This window comes from Podarcis bocagei (assembly GCF_964188305.1).
Source record: "Podarcis bocagei genome assembly, chromosome: 7".
Taxonomy (NCBI): domain Eukaryota; kingdom Metazoa; phylum Chordata; class Lepidosauria; order Squamata; family Lacertidae; genus Podarcis; species Podarcis bocagei.
In genome coordinates this window covers 52,715,840-52,736,815 of record NC_138132.1, presented here as the reverse complement: position 1 = coordinate 52,736,815, position 20,976 = coordinate 52,715,840, and the positions used below count along the sequence as shown (strand labels likewise).

Here is a 20,976-nt window from a genome sequence, read left to right as displayed (position 1 = left end):
GTCCCTTTTCTCCTTTTTTCTCAGTACAGCTACATGTGTGCTCTCTTCTGTGTTTGATATCCTACTTAAGCTAACATTATGCATGAAGGTGGCGTTTTGGTTTGATGAATTTCTCATGTTGCTGCCCAAAGAGGGAGCATGAAGCATTTTGGATATATGATATATAGGGTCCACCCAAGCCTTGGGGTGGATTGGAAATAAAGACTTTATGTAGGACTCGATGATGTACCCACTGCTGATGAAAGGTGTTGAGTAGAAAGTTGTTTAGGCTTTTGACCTCTTATATTGGGGCCAGACACTGCAAAAGCCACTCCTTTCCATCCAATTTCCCTCAGGTTTTTGTCAGTTTCCTCAGATTTTAAAACTCATATTTGGGGAGGGGAGGGGAGACTTTTTGGTTTTCATTGTCTCTCCCCTTTACCAAACCTGTTCCTCACTGACAGTGAAATGGGGAGTTTCCCTGTTCCTGGACCATTTCCTTTATTTATTTAAAAGGGAAATAAAACCCTGCTGTTTATGTAGCTATGTTGCTAAATAGTTTCTATCTTATCAGGTGGCAGTTAGATTTTTCCAGTGACCATTTTAGCATTGCTGCTTCATGGCAAGTAGCGTAGGGTTGCCATATTTCAAAAAGTAAAAACCAAGACATCCCAAAAGTTGTTTAGCTTTTTTAAGGAAACCCCCAAAATTGTTTGGTTTTTTAAAGGAAAACCTTAAAGTTGTTGAGCTATTTTTTTATTACAAAAATGCCAAAAGAACCTGCAATTTTTCAGTTGACATGCATAAAATCCAGGACAAAGCACTGCCTTTTGGAAATTCCCCCAGACATAAATTCCACCTTTGAAATTCCGGTAATGTCCAGGAAAATCCAGATGTGTGATAGCCCTAAAGTAGAGTAAGAACTTTACACTAGCACTTAATTGACTGCTCATATGATATTTACCCCAAGGGAATGATAAAGATGGCTGTATACCATGTTTCAGATCTCTGTTACAATGCACACTTCTTATTGTATATTGCAGGTGTCAGTTGTCTTTTCCACCCTGTAACTAAGCAACTCATTGCATGGGCAACAGAGTTTTGTTGCTGTGCTTCTAAATTGTGCCTCACCCAGACTTATATACAAAGGCAATACCGACCCGAAAGCGAAGGCTGCATATTAACTCTGCTGAGAATATTAGAAGTTGCTTTTATGGTTTACCATCTTTGCTTCAATCTAGAAATGGTTCTGCATAAGAAACATATTTCTTAGGCAGATTGCAGTTCACAAATTGCTTTATGTGATAGTCATGTGAGAATCAGGCAGATTAAGTTTTAATTGCCTTAACCATGTGCATAAGACACCAAGGTATCACAGAAGTCTTTATGTGTGTCAACACAAAGAAAGTTTTTGGATAACTTTGGTCACTCTATGGGCACCGAATACCTGTCCCTGAGAGCTATAATGTCTAAAGGAACCATAAAGTATTACAGTCGCACCTCGGCTCCTGAACACCTTGGGAGTCGAACGTTCCAGTTCCCGAAAGACTGAAAACCAGAAGTGAGTGTTCCTGTTTTCAAACTTTTTTTGGAAACCAAACGTGCAGTGTGGCTATTGTTTCTGGCGCGCCTGTGCAATCAGGAACCAATTGGAAACCGTGCCTTGGTTTCTGAACTTTTCAGAATTCCGTTCAACTTCCAGGGTACGTCTGTATTCACAGTTGGTATTTGAGGGACTGTTGTCTATCTTCTATCTGTACAAAGGAAGACCATGTTGGTTCCTGACTCTCTTTCAACTACTGTTTTGGGAATTTGCAATACTCTGGGAATGCCAGCACAGTACTTCAGTTCATTAAAACAACAATTACTATGCCTCACCCCCTCTTTTTGTTAGCTGTGGCTTGAACATCTGTGTATTTCCTTTATCATTGCAGACTGTTGATGATGAAGCGATGGCAGCATAAATGAAGGCCAAGTAAGGAAGGCAGAACGATGCCCAAGGGTGGGTGTTCTAAAACACCACAACTGGAAGATTTCTCTCTCAGCAACGACATGGTGGAGAAACAAACTGGGAAAAAGGTACTGTGCCTTTAGTATATTTGTCTTCCTCATATCCCCCCCCCGTAGTGTTTTTGTTTTATAGTGAGATGGTAGTTCTCAAACTTCTGTGTATGCTGTACTGATTACCTCCTGTGAACTACCAAACAGAATACCTTTCCTTAATTTATTTTAGATTATGTCCCATTTGTCTGCCCCCCCCCCCAAATAGTAGTCCATGGGCCATGAGTGGTCCATCAGCTTTGTTTAAGTAGTCTCTGGCATGCCTATGGATTTGTAGTTGAAGACAGCAATGAGCATATCCATATTATTAAATATTTGTGCTAATTTTTAATGACATTTTAATTGCTTATTTTATTAAATAAGGCTGTGAGGCGTGAAGGCCGCTTCATGCAAGGCCATTTCCACCTGGCCTAGGGGGCAGAGCCCAGACTCACCCAGCCCTACAAAAGAGGCTCCTCGTAAGGCTGGAGGAGCATCGCCTAGCTGTGAGGGGAGAAGGCCGCTCCCTGCAAGGCCCTTTCCACCTGGCCTAGGGGGTGAGGCCCAGACTCACCCAGCCCTACAAAAGAGGCTCCTCATGAGGCCGGAGGAACATCGCCTGGCTATTGTTTTATTGATTTAATATGCTGTAAACCGCTTTGAGATTTTTATTAAAAATATAAAGCTGTATAGAAATAAAAAAATCAAAAAAATCTTTTATTTTATTGCATTACAGTTTGAATTCTATGGAATTACATTTGCTACAACAGGCAGACAAATGATTAAGACCCTCAGCAATTTTCAAGTGGTGTGTGAGGGGAAAAGCTTGAGACTCACTGATCTAGGTGATGCTACATTAAGTTGATAACTTCCCCCACAATTAGCTTCTGTCATGGTCCATAGCATAGTTGAGAATGAGAAAGCAACAAGAATTAAGGTAGAAAAGGTACGCTGTGATACTTCCTCCTTCATCCTACTACTAGCTGTGAACTATTGTTTTAGTTAGATAGAAGCTTTGTGTCTTTAGGCCTCATCTACTGCTTGCGACTGTTGGTTTGTTTGTTTGTTTGTTTGTTTGGTAGTGAATTCATCACTGCATTGGTCTGAAATGCTGTTCAGTAAATTAATATCCACCCTGTCTTTTAGGGTTAGAGTAGAGCTTAGAATCTGTCAAGATGGTTGTGAAAGGTAGCAAAAGGAGACCTGAATGTTGAGGCATAGCTGCCTAGTGTTAACTGATTGGCATAAGGAGAAAGTGCCAGTGTGGCCTAGATCATTTTGTGCAAAATAAAGCTGAAACCCAGGAATTATGAGTGCAGGAAGTTGCAAAGGGAAATACCAGTTTCGTGTGGTGTAAGGCTTTTGCATTAAGAAAGTATGCTGCACACCTGATTTGTTTCTGTTCTGCTTTGGTTTTTTGCCCTATTTCATTTGTTGTGTCTTTTTCGAAAGATAAAGCTACATGTCAAAATTTGAAATTAATAAAAGCTGAGAAGAAAAACCTGTTCTAACTTCAGGCTGGGTTTTGTTGCTCCTACTCATAGCTGAGAAGCTGATGTTTATATATGATAGTGTGAATCAAAAGGCATTCCATTAGCTGTGAGGGTACATTATACATGACATATTTTCCTACCTACATGAATTTGGGGTTTGTGAAGGGGCCAGTATGCACACATTAATATTTGAAGATGCTCCTCTTTACCAATGTAGCTAAAATGTGTCATATGAAGCCGTCCTGACTTGCAACTTTTCAGGCTCAGGAGCACTGGGAACAATAACCAGTTTTGCAATAAAATAACCTGGATGTGATTAAAATGACTTTCCCACCATATACAACAGTGCAGATTTGACAAGGTTTAGCAAGAATAATAGAATAGAGTGTCTATGCATTCCTATCCCTGAACTTCTCAACCTGTAAAGTGTTCAGTCTAGGGTTCCAAAGGGACTGAGCTTTAGAGCTTAGTTAATTGGCTGAAGGAGACTGCACCAACATATCATTGCTTTCTATTTAACTTTAGTGCTCTGAGCTGAAACAATGACTAAGGGGAAAGGGAGTTGGCCATTAGACCTTTGCTTCCAGGGATTGCTGTGTGGGAGCATAGCTTTTAATTTATCTTGTGTTTGTCAACACTTCCTAAAGGCCTCTCTGCTTTCATGACTTCAGCTGTCTCAAATTCACTCTGCTGTGAATACTATTCCAAGACTGCGTTTGTGGAGCCAAAGGGCCTGAAAGCAGTGATGGGGGCTGTGGTGTTGGAAGTAAAAGTGCCTGGGTTGTCCTTGCAGAGTGAAGAATTTTTGGAACATAGCTGCATTGTGGGATACCAGTTCTGATAGAAATGGATTAAGAAGTTCAGATCACATTTATTCATGACTCAATACCATTCTAGGTTCCTCCTAAATTCAGTTGTTCTTATGACATTCTGCAGCAATCACACACATATCTGTCCAATTGGAAACGTCAGCCTTTGCAGCAAAATAGTGCTGGCATTATGTGAGATCTCATTGCAATTTCACAGAATTTGGCTTAATGGTTACATGCAACCAAGTTGAGCCAATGGAGTGACTGGTTTTTTTCCTTCTCAGCTTCTCTTCATTCTGCTGTTACTTTTCCACTTTGCCTCAGTTGGGCAAATTATCTCAGACCCTGACATTTTCTTTGTTTTATTGAGTCAAAGGGCAGGGAAGAGGGTTCCAACCTTAAACAGTAGTTTCCTGCTCTATTATTGAAGGCATCTGAGAACTTCATTGCTGCAGTGCAGTATTGGTTTGGGGGAAAGCTGACTTAAATATGATTATTATTTTCATTTAATTGTGTGAATTGCAACTTTAATGTACATGACACTTTATTGAGTGTCATTGAAAAGGTCAAAATAAAAAAATTCCTTCCAGTAGCACCTTAAAGACCAACTAAGTTAGTTCTTGGTATGAGCTTTCGTGTGCATGCACACTTCTTCAGATTCTTCAGGTATCTGAAGAAGTGTGCATGCACACGAAAGCTCATACCAAGAACTAACTTAGTTGGTCTTTAAGGTGCTACTGGAAGGATTTTTTTTATTTTGACTATGGCAGACCAACACGGCTACCTATCTGTAATTGAAAAGGTCAGTTTGCTGAGGAGTTTGTAGTTGTAAGGTTCATTAGAGAGGAAGATGCCATGGAGCATGGCAAAGGCACAGGTAGTGGGGGTCTTCGAGCTATGCTCGCTTCTCAGGTAGGGCAGCTCGATTGTATGGTTGCTATGCAGTCTTTGGGCACCAAGAATTTGCAGAATATAAATATTGACACAATCTGGCTATCCTGTATGGAAACTCAACTCATATATTTCCAGTCTCATGTAGTCCCAACCACAGTGTTGCAAGGATATATGAATCAGCCTTTAGAGTTTGGGGCTACATGTGAGAGCTATTCCCTACACACACTCAGCACAGTGAAGCTGATGAATACACATCTGTAGAGCATGTGTTAACCATCTCATGAGCCTATAATCTGATGTACTTATTCCAGCCACAGAAGAAACATTACATTCTAAAGGATGTTTCCACTTCAGACTGTTGTTAAAAAGGAGGTGCAAATGCTGCTGGGAATTGTTTTGGCTTACAATTTTGTCTTCAGGAGAGGTGGGATGCAATGCATTACCTTTTTAGCTTTGCTGTACATTTCTCTGAGTAGTTATAGTCCAAAATGTTACTGTGGAACTTGCCTTGTTGCAGCACAGCTGGGATTGGGGATTTCCATCAGCCTGTTATGCAAAGCTTTCAAAACATACTGGAAAGTTCATTGGTTTTTAAGCTTCAAAGTGAAACTAGCATCCTGGATGAAGTGCAAAGAGAATCAGAATTGTGTTGCCCACAAGCATGCATATAATAGTAATTCAACTTTTTGAATAAAACTTGTGATGCCGCTGTCTTGACCAGCTGGATTAGACCAAAAATCTATCTAGGCCTTCATCCTCTTTCCCATAGTAGCCAACCAAATGAATTGGTTCCAATCCATTTTTACCCTGCCTTTATTTATTTATATAAAGGGGTATTTATACCCCGCCCATCTGGCTGAGTTTCCCCAGCCAATCTGGGCGGCTCCCAATCGAGTGTTAAAAACAATACAGCATTAAATATTAAAAGCTTCCCTAAACAGGGCTGCCTTCAGATTTCTTTTAAAAATAGGATAGCTGCTTATCTCCTTGACATCTGATGGGAGGACATTCCACAGGGCGGGCGCCACTACTGAGAAGGCCCTATGTCTGAATAATAATAATTTCAAGGAACACAAAGTGGTGTACTTGGTTCCTGTTATAAAAACAACCCTATGAGGTTGTCATGACTGTCCCAAGGTCACCCAGAGAGTTTCATGGCTGAGTGGGGATTTGAATTCAGGTCTCCCTGGTCTTCATCTGCCATTCTAACCACTGTACCACACTGGCTCTGAGGTGCCCCTGGAAAGTACACAAACAGGTTATGAAGTCACCAGTCTTTCCCAATGCTCAGCATTATGGAATTCATAATACATGCACTTCATTAATTTTCTGTTAGATTCTTAGTCTGGTACACTGTTATATTCTATCTCGTCCATCATCCTGCTTCCCACAGTGGCCAACCAGATGCCCCCAGGAAGCAACAAGTAGGACATGGAGGCAATAGCATTTTCTCATATTTGCTCTCTAGCCACTGGTTTACAGTAGCATCCTTGTCTGAACATAGAGTTGCTATATAGCCACCATGACCAATAACTGCTTAATATACCTGTCCTCCTTGAATCTGTTTAATCCTCTTTTATAGCCTTTTGAACTTTCAGCTACCATCACTTCTTGTAATAGCAAAATTCCACATGTTGTGCATTGTTTGTGGGGAGTTGCACAGGAATCTTCTTTTGAGTGGCTTACGGGGTATGTAAGGGGACTTGGGGCCAATCACTGTAGAAGTCGATCCCAGGGATAGCAAACATAATGCTCTTCAGATGTTGTTGGGCTTCAGCTTCCATCATCCCAGTCTGCATGGCCTGTGGTCAGAAATGGTGGGAGTTGTTTTCCATGAACACCATATTGGTTGCCCTTAGCCTATCTTGTTCAGTAATCATGTGAACTAGTTTGTCTTGTTGGTTGAGACTTAGGCAAGTAGTTCCTCACTCACCCTTGTCCACACAATTTGCCTCTTGCAGCCTGTGTTTTACACTTCATAATTAAGTACAAGCACCCTTCTATTTTATTTCGAAAATGTGACCATACCTTTCTTTTACAAAAACCCCTCAAAGTGGTGAACATTACATTTGAAATATAAATAGAACAGTAACAAAAATGTGGTATTGCAGTAGCAGTAGCCAGCAAAATTTCTGCATTAGCAATAACACAAATAACAAAACTCAATCAGCAGGTGCCACCATCATCAAACGCCATTTTTCACCTGGCAACACAGTATTGACAGTGTATGAGGCCAGGTGTGCCTTTTGGGTGGCGTGGGGGGTGAGGGCATTTCTAAGTGATAGTGCTGTGACATGTGTAGCTGCTCACTAGTGGGTCAGACATGTAGTAGGACATCTGATATGGCTCAAAGCATATAGAAGGAAACTAATGTCTGGGGACAATAAAGTACTGGATAGAAGCGAACAAATGTACTCTGTGCAAGACAGGACTAATATCTGGGGGAACAGTAGGTCTATGGATAGGTGTACAACCAGCCTTGAATGAAATCATACTCCCTCCTTGAAGATGCAGGTTCACAGCTTGGGGTGCTTCTTGACCTAGCACTACTCTTGAATGCCCATGTGGTATCAGTGACTTTCTTTTACCTGTCACATTAGTTTGTTTTATTGTATTGCATGATGAAAAGTTTCAATAAAATATATGAAGGGGGCAGACATAAGGTCACATGCAATGAATCTTAAGTTTCCTAGCATATGGATTTACTGTATTTTTCCATGTATAAGACGCCCCAATGTATAAGACACTCCCCTATTTTGGGGGACTCCAAGTTAAAGACGAGCCCCAATCTTAAAAAAAAAAATTTGGTAAAAAACCCTAGTCTCATACATGGAAAAATATGGTACTTGCCATGGCATCTTTTTGAAGTAAGCATTATTAAAGTTGCTTTGGCAAGTTTATAACTGTTTCTTAAAACTGAGCAAAAAATGGAAAGCAGGATAACAAATCCAATTTTGATTTCAGAAGGGATCTTCTAGGGTTCTCTTCATGAGAGACAGAGAGCACCAGGAATTTTCACCCACTGAAATTTATTCTTAAATAGCAAACAATGCTGGAATTATAATTTTTGGCTTGTATACACAAGCACAATTGACCCCTTGTTACTGCTGTTCTGAGATTCTCTGCATCAAGCTTTCTACATAAGTGTTTATTGTTTAAGAAATCCCAGTTTTAAGGGTTTAACTGGGACTTTGCCTTTCATCACGGAATGCGCACACATGCTTATGTACTTCAGTAAGCGCTCTGCATTCTCCATGTTCTAGAAGTAAGAGTTGTAGCAACTTATGTTCCCAGGACTACATGTACTATGAAGATGATATTATTATTCCCTATGATTAAAATGGGATTTCTGAGTGTATTTGAAGAGGTACTGGTACACTTTTTGGGGAAAGGTGATTGATTCAATTAACTCAAGGTGGTTCTTCAAGAACCTGCACTGTGGGAAAATACTTTTACAATGTTGTTAGTTTCCAGTGTCAGGATGGGCCGGGGAGACAAACACACCCGTGAGTTTGGTAGTGGGAAAGATTAACTGCATTGTTACCACACTATTTTTCAGCAGGACTGAAGAAAGAAGTTGCCCATATTAACATCCTAAGGCTTTTCTTTATCAGAAAAAGGCAAATTGTGTGTGTGTGTGTGTGTGTGTGTGTGTGTGTGTGTGTATGTGTATGTTAAGACTGGAGTCTCACTGTGGAGTTTGCCAGTCAAGTTTCTGGCCCATTTGTTGCTGAGAGATTAGAAAGGTGGGTAGGAGCTGAGAACTGTGTACATGGATTAGGCAGGGCTTCAGTGCCCTACATAGTTCTGTACCCTTTTCCCTTGGCTATTCAATTCCGCAGTTTGCAACCAATCTTGTTCCTTTCTGCCCTAAATGAATTTAAAACTTAGAGGCAGAATAAACTACAAATATGAAAATATGTGCAGTACACTGATGTACATCACTACTCCAGTCAGAACCTTGAAGATAGTATCTTCCATCTCTCCTACGAATGGTTCACAGGCTAGAGAATGCTTTTTAAAAAGAATGTTCATAAAGAGAAATTATAGTTTTTATTTTGGCTCTTGCAAATTTGTTCTGGCACCCTAAAATTTCAACAATGAGAGAATTTCTTTTAATAAGGGCACTTCTCTTTTTTACTTACAAATATTAATAGCATGTCCCCCTTTCTGAATGTTGCTTAATTCTTGACAGCCCACAAAAGCAGAGTTAGACTCTTGTTACATGAAAGCAGTTTAAGAATTCTTGTATGAAACTGAAGCTGATCATACTGCATAGGATTCCTGATTTATTAGTTTGGAACCCATTTGGCAAATACTTTATGACTGAAATGTACTTTTTGTTGCTGGTGACTCTGAGGAAGTGTGAAGTAAATAGAACAGACCAGTGGAGAAAAACATATTTTTTTAAATCCCCATCCAGGGCCCATGTCAGAGAATAACCCAGAAAGAGGAAGGAGTAATGTGTATTCATTGGTCTTATGACTTCGAGTCACCTGCCACAATCTTATGAGTGATGCAGTCAGCATTGTTGTGTTGTGTCTCTCCCCCCAATCCCAGTAGATTGAATAAATTGTTGATACCATTACCCATGTTTACTTAAAAACAAAATTAAAGTGCATTCCTTTTGGTCTGGTACATTCTTGAAGTAAAACAGAGTCCCAGACACACATGCACATGTTTTTGGTGATATTTGTGCAGGTAAACAAATGGGCCCATGGCCTGTGCAAAACACATCCCAGAAACATCCTAGAGTTGAAGCTTTGGTGCTGGCACTCATATCTCCTCTCCTGAATGATAGACATTTTGCCTCTAGTGCTAGAACAAGTGACTTCCTACTCAATTCTAGTCTGACTGCTACAAGAGCAGCATTGCAGAGAACTCTCACTGATTTAAAAAGCGAAAGTACTCAAGCACATGCCAAGCTTAATAAAATAATTTATATTTTAAGCTTCCAAATGCAAATTCAAGAACGCTAACTGAGCTGGGTTGATGTGAATGTGAATCTCCTGGCAAAGTCTTCTTTTGGAGATCTAACCACTTTTATATGTAGGTTTCTTACAAGTGCTCTGCCCATCAAATTGTGCTTGCATCATATGGAATGCAACTTTGACAAAAGACTCCTTTTAAATAAACAGACATAAGGCCTTGGTAGGTCCTTGATAGCTATTTGAATCATTGGTCTGTAACTTCTTGTTCATGGCATCCTTAAAATTTCTGAGTTTATAAGACATGCAATGGTACATGGTGCAGTAGGTCATTTAGTAGGTTATTTTGAAGCATTTCATTCTGAGGGAGAGGGATCTGTGGTACCAAGAGCTTCCGAAGTCTCAGAGGAATAATATGTGTGTATGTGTGAGAGGTTTTCCATAAAAGGCTTCAAGCCTCAGTCATCTAGCTGCTTAAGATTATAGTAGATGCTTCTAACAGATTTGGATTTTAGAAAATGTATACTCCCTTTATGGGGATTTTTAAAAAGCTGTCTCCCCACACAGATGTAAAACCAGAAACAGGTTTGAGAGTTGCCATTGTTATTTAATGGGATTCCACAGTGACAGTGAAGAGTGAAACACTCACTGAAGTGGGATGTTCATAGGAGACTGTTGCCATCTTTTCCTTCTGGTGGGAGAACTGACCATCCTTCTCCCCCCTCCTCCTTCCCCCATCCCTTCCTGCACACAGCGGGGACAAGATTACAAGCTGATGTAGACAGAACATATGCTTTAAGTACATTTTTTTTGGTAGGAAGGGTGATCCTATAAATGGCTGGGAAGCTTTGCAGCAGGCTGGTCAGCTGCCAGAATATTCTAATAGTTTGAGCTCACAATGTTATGTGCCACAGGGAAAATCTCTGCCATTTTGGAAGAAGGAATTTCACTTTTTAAATCATAGGATGTATTTCCTCCCTATAAGCTCCAAATAAGTTTTCAGGAGAAGAAAAGAGCCAGTAAATATTTTTATTTTATTAAAACAACAACCCTAAGCAATGGAGAGGATGTAAATAGTGTTGCCCACTGTAGGCAATGGCACAGACAATATTCAGTGGTGCCTGCACCACTCATGTTCAGAATCACAGTGATTCCTATTGCTGCCAGAATGAGTACAGCCAAGCTGATTCCCACTCCCCATCCATTACATGTATATTGGATGTAGCACACTTGCTACCTAATCAGGTATTTCAGGACCATTCTACAAGGCTAAAATGTTGCAGGGGTACCCTTTAAATCAATAGTTGGGTCAATCCATTGGTGGTGGAAAGTCCTACAGCTGCCACTTTGGCTTCTGGGAATGTGCAAATGTGTGCTTCTCTATGGACAAACAGGTTTGGTAAGGTCTGTTGAATATCCTCTGGCACTATAAATTTGCTTAGCAAAAACAGCTTTGCTGATTGCAAATATTAGATTCTTATGAATATCTCTTATTTTCCCTTCTAGGATAAAGATAAAGTTTCTCTAACCAAGACTCCAAAATTGGACCGGAGTGATGGCGGCAAGGAGGTGAAAGAGAGAGCTACAAAACGGAAGCTGCCTTTCACTGTTGGAACAAATGGAGATCAAAAAGATTCGGATACAGGTAAGGGACTGTTTTACAGCTGATTTTTATAAGCCTTTCTGAGGCTAATGAGCAGGGTATAAGCACTTGAAATAACTTTGTATTTGCAAAATGTGGCCTCCTGTGTGGAATGGTGCAGGAGGAATGCTAAGGTCTTAAGCAGCCTTCCTCAATCTTGTGTCTTCCAGATGTTTTCGCCTACAACTGTCATAACCTCCTGCTAGGATATTCATGCTAGCTGGGGCCGATGTGAATTGTAGTCCAAATATCTGGGAGGCATTAGGTTGGAGAATGCCGCTCTGAAGGAATGTCAATCCTCTGGGTGCCTCCATTGTAACTGAGGTGGGGAGAGGAGCTTCTTGGTGGTGACACCCTATTTCTGGAATTATTGCTGCAAGTGGCTTGTTTGGCTCCTATTTTTCTTTCTTTTGGTGCTAGGCAACTATTTCCTTAGTTTATGAGACTTTAACTGTTAAAATGTGTTTATTTTGTTGCTTAGTTTTTATCTGATGTTCTGTGCTTATTGATTTTTTTAAGTTCAGTTACATAGTTTTTATTGTATGACTTATCCTGAGATTATATTGAAAGACAGCATATAAATTTTACAAAGAAAATAATGTCAGTCTCACTGGATAGATAGAAGCTTTTGACTTCAAGGGTTCCAATTACTTTTTCAATTAACTTATTAAGAAAGCTGTTCTGAATGACATGCTAGCATGTGCTTTTGATATATTGCATAAGGTGTCTTTCTTTCTCCTCAACAAGCTGCATCTCTGTTCACTCTGTTCAACTTACATTGTTTGTGGCCTGGACAGACACACCGACTGTCCTAAACAGTATGCTTTAGGAAGTTTAATGTTTCATAGTAGTTTCATAATGTTTCATAGTATTCACTTTTGACCCCTTGCTATGCAAAATTCTGAATTCACAACATCAGTTTACACTTTCTTCTCTCTGTGCCATGTCTTAGTGTTTAAAGTTTAAAGTTATGTTGGTATAAATTGTAAGGGAGGGACTTGATGGAAAGAGGAACCTAAATTTATAGTTTACCAATGGACTCCCACTACCAAGAAGAAGCCATTTGCTTAACATTTGCACACTATATGCAAGTACCTAATCTGTGCCAGGGATATCAATATGGTGGTAATTGAACATTGGATACAGTTGAAAAGGTGGTGATTGTTTGTTTTGTAGGCAGTGGCTGGCAGTTTACAGGAGGAGGGAGTGGTGCCAGTATTATGTGTTTCGATACATTTGTAGTTATCATACACTTGAACGTCTTTGCTTCTGGCATTGTTGAAATACACTAAGGTGTGCTTGTTCTTGCCAGAGGAATGGGGCAATTTACAGTAATTTCTTCTTGTTTTGGTCTATGCTAGCTTTCTCCAGTCTGCTGTCCTCCAGATGTTTTGGACTACAGCTTGCATAATTCTTCACCCCCTTAGCTGCACACATTCACTTTCTTGACCCATGGACGTATCTCGCAACTGGATCTGGGAAGCCACCTTCAGTTTTATGTACCCAACATCCTCCAGAGTAACTCATGCCAGTCAAATTGTAATATTGTGGAAAATAATGCTAAGATCTTCCATCTTCTTGCACAATAATTTGAGTGCATGTTCTGCAGTCTTCCTCTAGGCTGAGCTTAGGGCAATGAGGTTGGCATTCAATACCCCTGCCAAAAGAATGAGGAGGAGCTCCATTTGTTGGTCAGTCCAAACATATTGGTTCAAATAGAGTTCCAGCAAACCCCTCCCCAAACTTAATACCATGTTAATGTCCAATTTTTTCTGCTTTTTGCTTGGCAAAGCAATAGTCTGATAGCTGCCAATTTATAACTTTCAGGGATTTTTTTTTTTGGGGGGGGGGGAAGGAATTAAGTTGCACTTCTCTCTCTTCTCCCCCATCTCCCATCTCAATGAATTTGTGTTGTGTTACCAAAACAGTGCAGCAGTAAAGTACATCTGTCACCTTTTGCTTCTTATGATGAGTGTGCTGCATAAATAGTGGGCAACACAGGAAGGCTGTTGTCAGATGTATTTTTACTGTTGCCTGCACTAAGAAGCCACAGTTGGCCCCATTATGCTGAGTGCAGTTATCAACATGGCTAGATGTGTCTCACAGATGACTAATCATTCCTATGATGCAGCCTTCCCCAAGCTGGTGCCTTCTGGAAGGTTTGGATGGGTGGGAGTTGTAGTCCAAAACATTTGGAGTGTACCAGCTTGGTGAAAGCTACCATAGTGCATCCTTGTTTGTGAAAATGCTGCCTCTGTGATTCAATGTCTCCAAGGACTTCTTTCCCCCTCAAGTGTAAAATTTGCTTCTAAATATATATAAAGTGGGAATTAGGAAGTCTCACTTAATGCTAGATTTTCTCTGTCCCTAAAAATCACAGTAGAAATTGGTGGATCCCTTAGTATAGCAGCAGGTATACTGGGAATTAGAGGTGCCTTTAGCTGTAAGCCACTATGTTGGGCATGTCAGTCCTCAGAATGTAAGGTTGCCACCTTCAGGGTGACAAGTTTCCCAAATGTCATGGTTAGTAGGAGGAAGAGCACCAACCCCATCCTGCTTTCCCTATCAGTGCTGTGTAGGGACCTTATGCCAATATTGTGTTAAGCTGCTTGTGGGCCCCCTCATTTTTATGAGATTTTTGCTGTGTAAGCTTGCAGGGTTGTGTGTGTTAAGTCAAGTGAGCAGTGATCCACAATTTATGCCATGTCTAGGTAGCCAAGCCAAAAATTATGCTTGCCAGGATGCTGTGCCCCTCCTCTGGTCTCTGACCTTATGAGGTCAGAAACAACCCCTAGCTTCATGTCTGGACCTGAGAAGGGGGATAGCAATCATACCCGCAGTTGCATCAGGCTTCTACAGCCCAATGTAACTGCTGCAATGTTCACTACTCCCTGTTCCCTGCTCTAGCTCCAAATGTGGAACTGTGGGAGGGAGAGCCGGAGATAGTTTTTGTTCCTGGCTGCCAGGGTCCTCTTAGTGTTGACACCCAAAATACTGAGCTGTCCTCTCCAACTTAGAACTGGAGTGGGGTCTTGGGTTTCCCCCATTGTTGCACTGTGCTTCTTTGTACAGTGCAACTGCAGGGAATATTTCAGACCTTTTGAAGCTGGACAGGAAGACTGGAGTTATTTGATCACAAACAGGGGCTGATGGAACACTCAGCACAGCAAGCAGACTTGTGGACCCCTTAAAGATGCAGACAAAACTAGGTCTCATTTTTTTTTTTTAAATTGCCCCAACCCACATTAGAGAAGGGAACAAATGCTACAACTTCTCCTTCACCCCCGCCCTGCAACATATACTAAGTCAGTAAAGCCCAAGTCCTTAGATTCCATAACTTCAAGAACAAATCATGACAAATCAAACTTGTAAAATAAATGGACATATGAGAGTGAGGTGCTTGTTTGCAATCTGAGTTGATTAAGCCATTGTCTCCATGGCTGCTAATCCTGGGATAACAATTGTTGTTGTTGTTGTTTATTTGATTGTTACACAAGAAAATCTTTAATAAATACAGTGGTACCTCTTGTTATAGACGCTTCAGGTTACAGACTCTGCTAACTCAGAAATAGTACCTCAGGTTAAGAACTTTGCTTCAGGATGAGAACAGAAATCGTACAGCTGCCGCGCAGCGGCAGCGGGAGGCCCCATTAGCTAAAGTGATGCTTCAGGTTAAGAACAGACCTCCAGAACAAATTAAGTTCTTAACCTGAGGTACCACTGTAATAATAAAAAACCCAAAGTGAATTCAGCACTTGATTTGTTTACAAAGAGAGAATTGGCATTGATGACATTTGAAAAAGGAGGAAATACCTCAGGATTAGACGAACTCTGGGTGGAGATTGCTCTTGAAGCAACTCTGTATGGCTGTTGCTTCTGGTGTATGAATAATGTATGGTTGCACTTATGGTCCAAAAGTGGGCTATGTGTTCTGTCCATTATTTCCCTGATATGACAGATTACACATGGTTCCTTCTTTCTTCTTTATCTTACTCCCGTGTCCACTCATGTGATAAACTACAGCAGCCTCCAGAGCTCTTTCCTCCACTCCTAGTGGTAAGATGCAGTTAGTAGGCATCTGTTCACTGGAAATGTTTTTGAAGTCACTCCCACTCCTCAGCTTGAGCTGAAAACATGTAGGGCACACAGGAAGGCTGATGTGTTGAGGAGAAATAAGCAGCTTTATTATTGAGCTGCGTTATTTACATCTCAGTGTGATGATTTAGAAGCACATTCTCAGAATGCTAAACAAAGGCATTTCCCCCACTTAGCGTGACATGGAGAACATGGCCTGCACACAGTGTTCAAGCTCATGTTACACTATCATTTTTTATTACTTGTAGGACAAATATCATACTTCTTGAACCCATTCAAATAGTCAGGTTTATAGAATCATAGAGTTGGAAGGTACCTTGCAGGTCATGAAGCCCTGCTGGTGGGAAAAGCACACTGCAGCATCCCTGATGTCTGCTTAAAAATCTCTAAACTAAGGTGAGTCTGCCACATTTAAAGTCAGTTGAAGCTTCAGATCTTTGTGCTGCAAGCAAAGCACAAATGTTGGTGATGTGTTTGTTTTAAAAGGCAGACCAGTATTATACAGAATGGTAGAGGTGGCATCTTTTTATTGGTTCACAGAATTACTGAGATGGTTTCCTGCCTTGTTCTATATTAAAAAGTGTAATCTGTTTGGGATACCTGATACAACTCTGTTTTGAGGGAACAGTCCATAGTCTACCTGATATTTCCCTCTTCTGACAGGTCTCACATTTTGTTCCTCTCATCCCCCCCCCATGCCACACCCAGCAGCCTCCAAAGTGTGCTAGAAACATTGGCCGTTCCCCATTTTGGGCAACTGTATTCTGTATATAATTATGTATGATGCAGCCAAGACAGAATGGAACAAGAAAGCAGAGGCCAAGAACATATTTTAGAAATCCTTTCTCACTAATGCGGCCCCAGGCAGCTCTTTGGTGCTGTGTTGAGACAAGGGCTTGGAGCTCTTCCAAATCTAAGCTCTGCACTCTTCAGATCACTAAATCTGGTGATGGGGTGTCTCAGCAGCAGGAGCCATAGTAGAAGGGCTTTGAAATGACCTGAGTGATGGTAAAGCTGCTGCAGTTGGTCAGCAGGGGAAGCTTCCAAAAATTCTGTCTTTGCTCTTGTTGGCTGTAATCTCCTGCCTGATTTTTTGTGAGCTGCTGGCTGAGTCATGGATCTGACTGAAGGTGCCAAACTCCTCCTCCTAGAGCTGTATGCCTTCTTCCTTTCTGTATATCTGTATTGTGTCATGTAGTCTGCCTGCTTCTACAGTTTCAACACATGCTATTTAGTGGTTGGCATGCTATTTCAGTTAGGCCACACTGAATGCTTTTAACATATGCTCTGAATTCCCTTGACTCCTCTGTTTCTGGTGGTTGGAAGATGCAGCTATGGCTTTCTGAAACTTGACTGGGTTGCAGGGCATAGAGCATGGATGGAGAACCAGTGGCTTCTAGGTGTTTTCAGACTCAACTCAAATTACCCTCAGCCAGCATGGCCAGTGGTAAGGGATGATAGGAGTTGTGGTTCAGCAACATTTGGCAGTCCATAGGTTACTCACCCCTGGCATAGAGAGGCCTGTTTAATATTAAAGCCTTCAGGAAATTGGCCATTTTGAAACTGAGGAACAGAGCAGCTTCTCAAAGCCACACACAGGCTACCATAGTCCTTTTTGCTCCTTTCAAATGAGAATAATATGGCTGCTGCTGTTACAGAGGGAGGAGAGAAAGTGTGTGGTAGACTTTGTGAGAAGAAAGCCTTTTCTCTTTATGGAGGTCCAGATGGTGGTAGTGGGCAAATGTCAAGTAATTATGGGAGACTGTTTATTTCTCTCTATATTAAATATTTATATCAAATATTGATATGCCACCAAGCCCTCCCAAGGTAGCTTACATAAAACTCTTAAAATAAGCAGTTTCCTTTAAAACATAAAGAATTGTTTATTTTTTCAAAAATCCAGTGATACAGCTAAAAACAGCAGCACTTTAAAACATTATGCATCCTGCTCGCAGCACTCATAATAAAAATACTGAAACAAGCCTTTGCAAATTCTTAGTTCCAGATTGCTCCAAGGTAAGCTATTGTGATCTGATGTCTAGGCTTTTAGGAATAATAAATAAATAAATAAATTGTCCAGTAGCACCTTCGAGACCAACTAAGTTTGTCTACCTGAATCTAGGCTTTTAGGGTTTAGTCTTGTATTGAGAATGCAAAATGGGTTGCAATATTTAACAATTAAATCCTTGCAACAATACTGTGAAAATTGTTATTCTGTTTTGTAGAGGTAAAATGACTTTTCTTAGCTACAAGGGTGCTCCATAGTTGAACTGTTGTTTAAAACTAGGGTCCAAGTTCAACATTCCTGCCATTGGCTGCTATTTAGTAATGTTATTTTGAAGGGGAAATGAACTTCAATGGCACTTCTCCCTACCACAGTTTTATGGGGTAAAGGAAATCCACAATACTAGAGAAATAAATAGAAGATTCTACATTTCCTTTATCTGTCACCAAAACATCTTAGGGAACTCTTCCAAATATTAAATCATTCCAACATCTCTCCTAAGATGCAAGTGAACAGCATGTTATGGACAGTCTTTGGGTCAGTTGAGCTTGGCTATCTTTGGAGTGGAATGCAGCAGTTGTTTACCAGCACAGTGCAAGATTTCACTGTTGGTTACTGTAGGAAGGGAGAATCCAATGCTCATTCGAAACTGGGGGTGTGGGGAAATCTTCAGAACGCAGAAGGCAATTTAAACCCAGTGTGTGGTAATCTGAAAACTGCTGCCCTTAGATCCATCTGTGGAAGATTGATCATTAACCTGCCTTTTTGCCTGTCATTCTAGCAGCTGCAGATTCTGCCCTGTCATTAAGCTGCTGTGTTTTAAGCTGCTTGGGTGGTTTTATGCGCACACACACACACACACACACACACACACACACACACACACCCCTACCTCGTCTTGTTTTGACTTCAATCCTGTATTCTGCAGTTCCTTGTTAAGGTAGAGGAGGGAGTAGATGATGCCTGACTCATGATGTTTGTCAGAGGTGCATAGTCCTTGCAGTGTGATAGCAATGCTGATACTGTGAATGTAAGAGATTGTGTTGCTGGCCATGGTCATCTTCCTGACTGCTGTAGCAGTGCATTCAAGTTGTGAGTCACACTTCAGTCCAAGTCCGGAGTCCTCTTTAGCACCAGAGCAAGAGAGAGTACCGTAAACAAGCACAGGTGGAAATAATGGAATTTCACCAAAACAAATAATAAAAGGCCCCCAAAACCTCACACTGCCTGGCTTCTCATCTGTGCAGCTACTATGACGAAGACTTAGTTTAGGTGGAAATAGCCAACCTGTGTTTGGGCTGTGCCACTTCAGGCAGCAGGGGTGTGTGCACATGACAGTATGATCAATCAATCAATCAATCAATCAATCAATGCATTCATGCACATAAGAAAACTATCAAGTCAAAGAGAATGACAGGCTTGAACATTCTTCCTGATATACCTGCAGTCTAAAGTGGTACAGCCCACCCACAGATTATTTTTTTTAACAACAACAACAAAAAAAACCTCATGAGGACTAGACATAAGTTTTGGTTACCTCCCAGCATTGGACATGTTCATAAAAATTGGAATTTTGCATTGCACTTTACCCAGTACGTACATGTGATTAGGGAATTTGTGGAGGACACTTAGATTCTTGACTCCAAGTGATGAGAAAAATGTTTTCTGCTTCTTCAAATACAGGCCTTTCATGCTGCAATAGAATGTAAGTTTCCTCTGAAGTAAAGAACCATAAAACACACCGGTGGTCTCTGAAAGCAAGCCTTGTATTTTCACTTATCTGTCTTACTCCAGTCCACCTCTGTTCAGGCTCAGGAACAACTTTTCACATACACAGTCACAGTAATCCTTAAAACAATCTGAATGACCAGTATTATCATCTTCATATTGCACATGGGAGACTGAAAGGAAGTGCTTTGTCTAAAGCTAAGGGTTCATGCCTGAACTGAGATTGGAACTGAGATGCACTGATGTGATCATGAGATACTGGGTTAGGAGAAGCACTAGAACTTACTGCAATGTGTTGCAGGCTTTCAGATAGACTTCTTCACATCATGAGAGCCAGAAAAAAGTCTGTTGCTACTTTCATGAATACACATATGCACATCGTGTGTCAGATTCCAGGACTAGGAACCATATTTAAGTTACTTTAGAGTCAGTATTGTTGTTTTTGTTGTTTGTTATTACTATTATTGCAAAAGTGACACAAAGTGACTTACAATGCAATACTAAAAACCTAAAACCAATTACAGCAAACATACGTATTAAAAGCAAAAGATCCCCACATCCATGATACGACCAAAAAGACACGTCTTATAGAATCTGTCCACTAAAAGAGGCCACAAGTATTTGAAATCCGTCAAATAAAGAGCAAGGTCCATATCAGTTCATAGTCAGCTGTTGAATATTTTCCCTAATAAATTCCATGGAAAACTCTGAACAAAATCAACTTTGGCTACAGTGTTATATTTACGATATGCCATTTCTGGCATCAGCAGCTGCTCCTGTTGAAGTGATGTTACATCTTCATGGCCCTGCGAAGCACCAGATACACTAAGGAGAGGTGTTGCCTAACCCCCAGATTGTCTTCATTTAGCAAATAGGTGGCACTGAATCTTTCAGGCTTTGAAAGAACAGGGTTATATTGTGACCTACCTTGCTCTACACACCTGATCACCTTTGTGGCATGAAGAAAGGCAGGTCTAGTTGACTCCAGTGTCTTTACAAAACACTGATGTGTTTCAGCATCCACTGTGTTAATCTTTAAACGTGTTTGTGATGCTAATTAGTGGATTAGCAATGCGTGATGAGTCAGATGAACTGTCAGCTATTATTCCCCACCCCCCCCATCCTGGAATATGAACATTGTTGGGTTGCTTAACCGGCTGCTGCTGATATAGGTTGAACTGGCTTCCATGGGAACAGGCTTGTTAGTCACAAGTTGCTTAATTGGCTGGAGAATCCGTGAGAATTGCTGGCTTATTGAGAAATGTCTTAGTGTATGAAACTGTTACTTGTTTGTATTTCTGTTGCTGGCTTTAATACCATCCGTGCAGCTGTGGACTCCAACGGGCTGTTCTGCATTGGGTCT

General features: G+C 40.9%; 1 protein-coding gene across 3 annotated transcripts in view; it reads left to right on the top strand.

Moving 5' to 3' along the window:
* The window catches only part of ANKRD11 (ankyrin repeat domain containing 11), a 203,999-nt gene that overhangs the window by 136,356 nt on the left and 46,667 nt on the right, over window positions 1–20,976 (top strand). For all 3 annotated transcript variants that reach the window (XM_081201094.1, XM_081201092.1, XM_081201093.1), the window contains exons 3-4: window positions 1,914–2,058; window positions 11,650–11,788. In XM_081201094.1, the coding sequence (XP_081057220.1) occupies window positions 1,972–2,058; window positions 11,650–11,788 (226 nt within the window). In that variant the 5' untranslated portion in view covers window positions 1,914–1,971. The remainder of the gene's footprint in view (window positions 1–1,913; window positions 2,059–11,649; window positions 11,789–20,976) is intronic.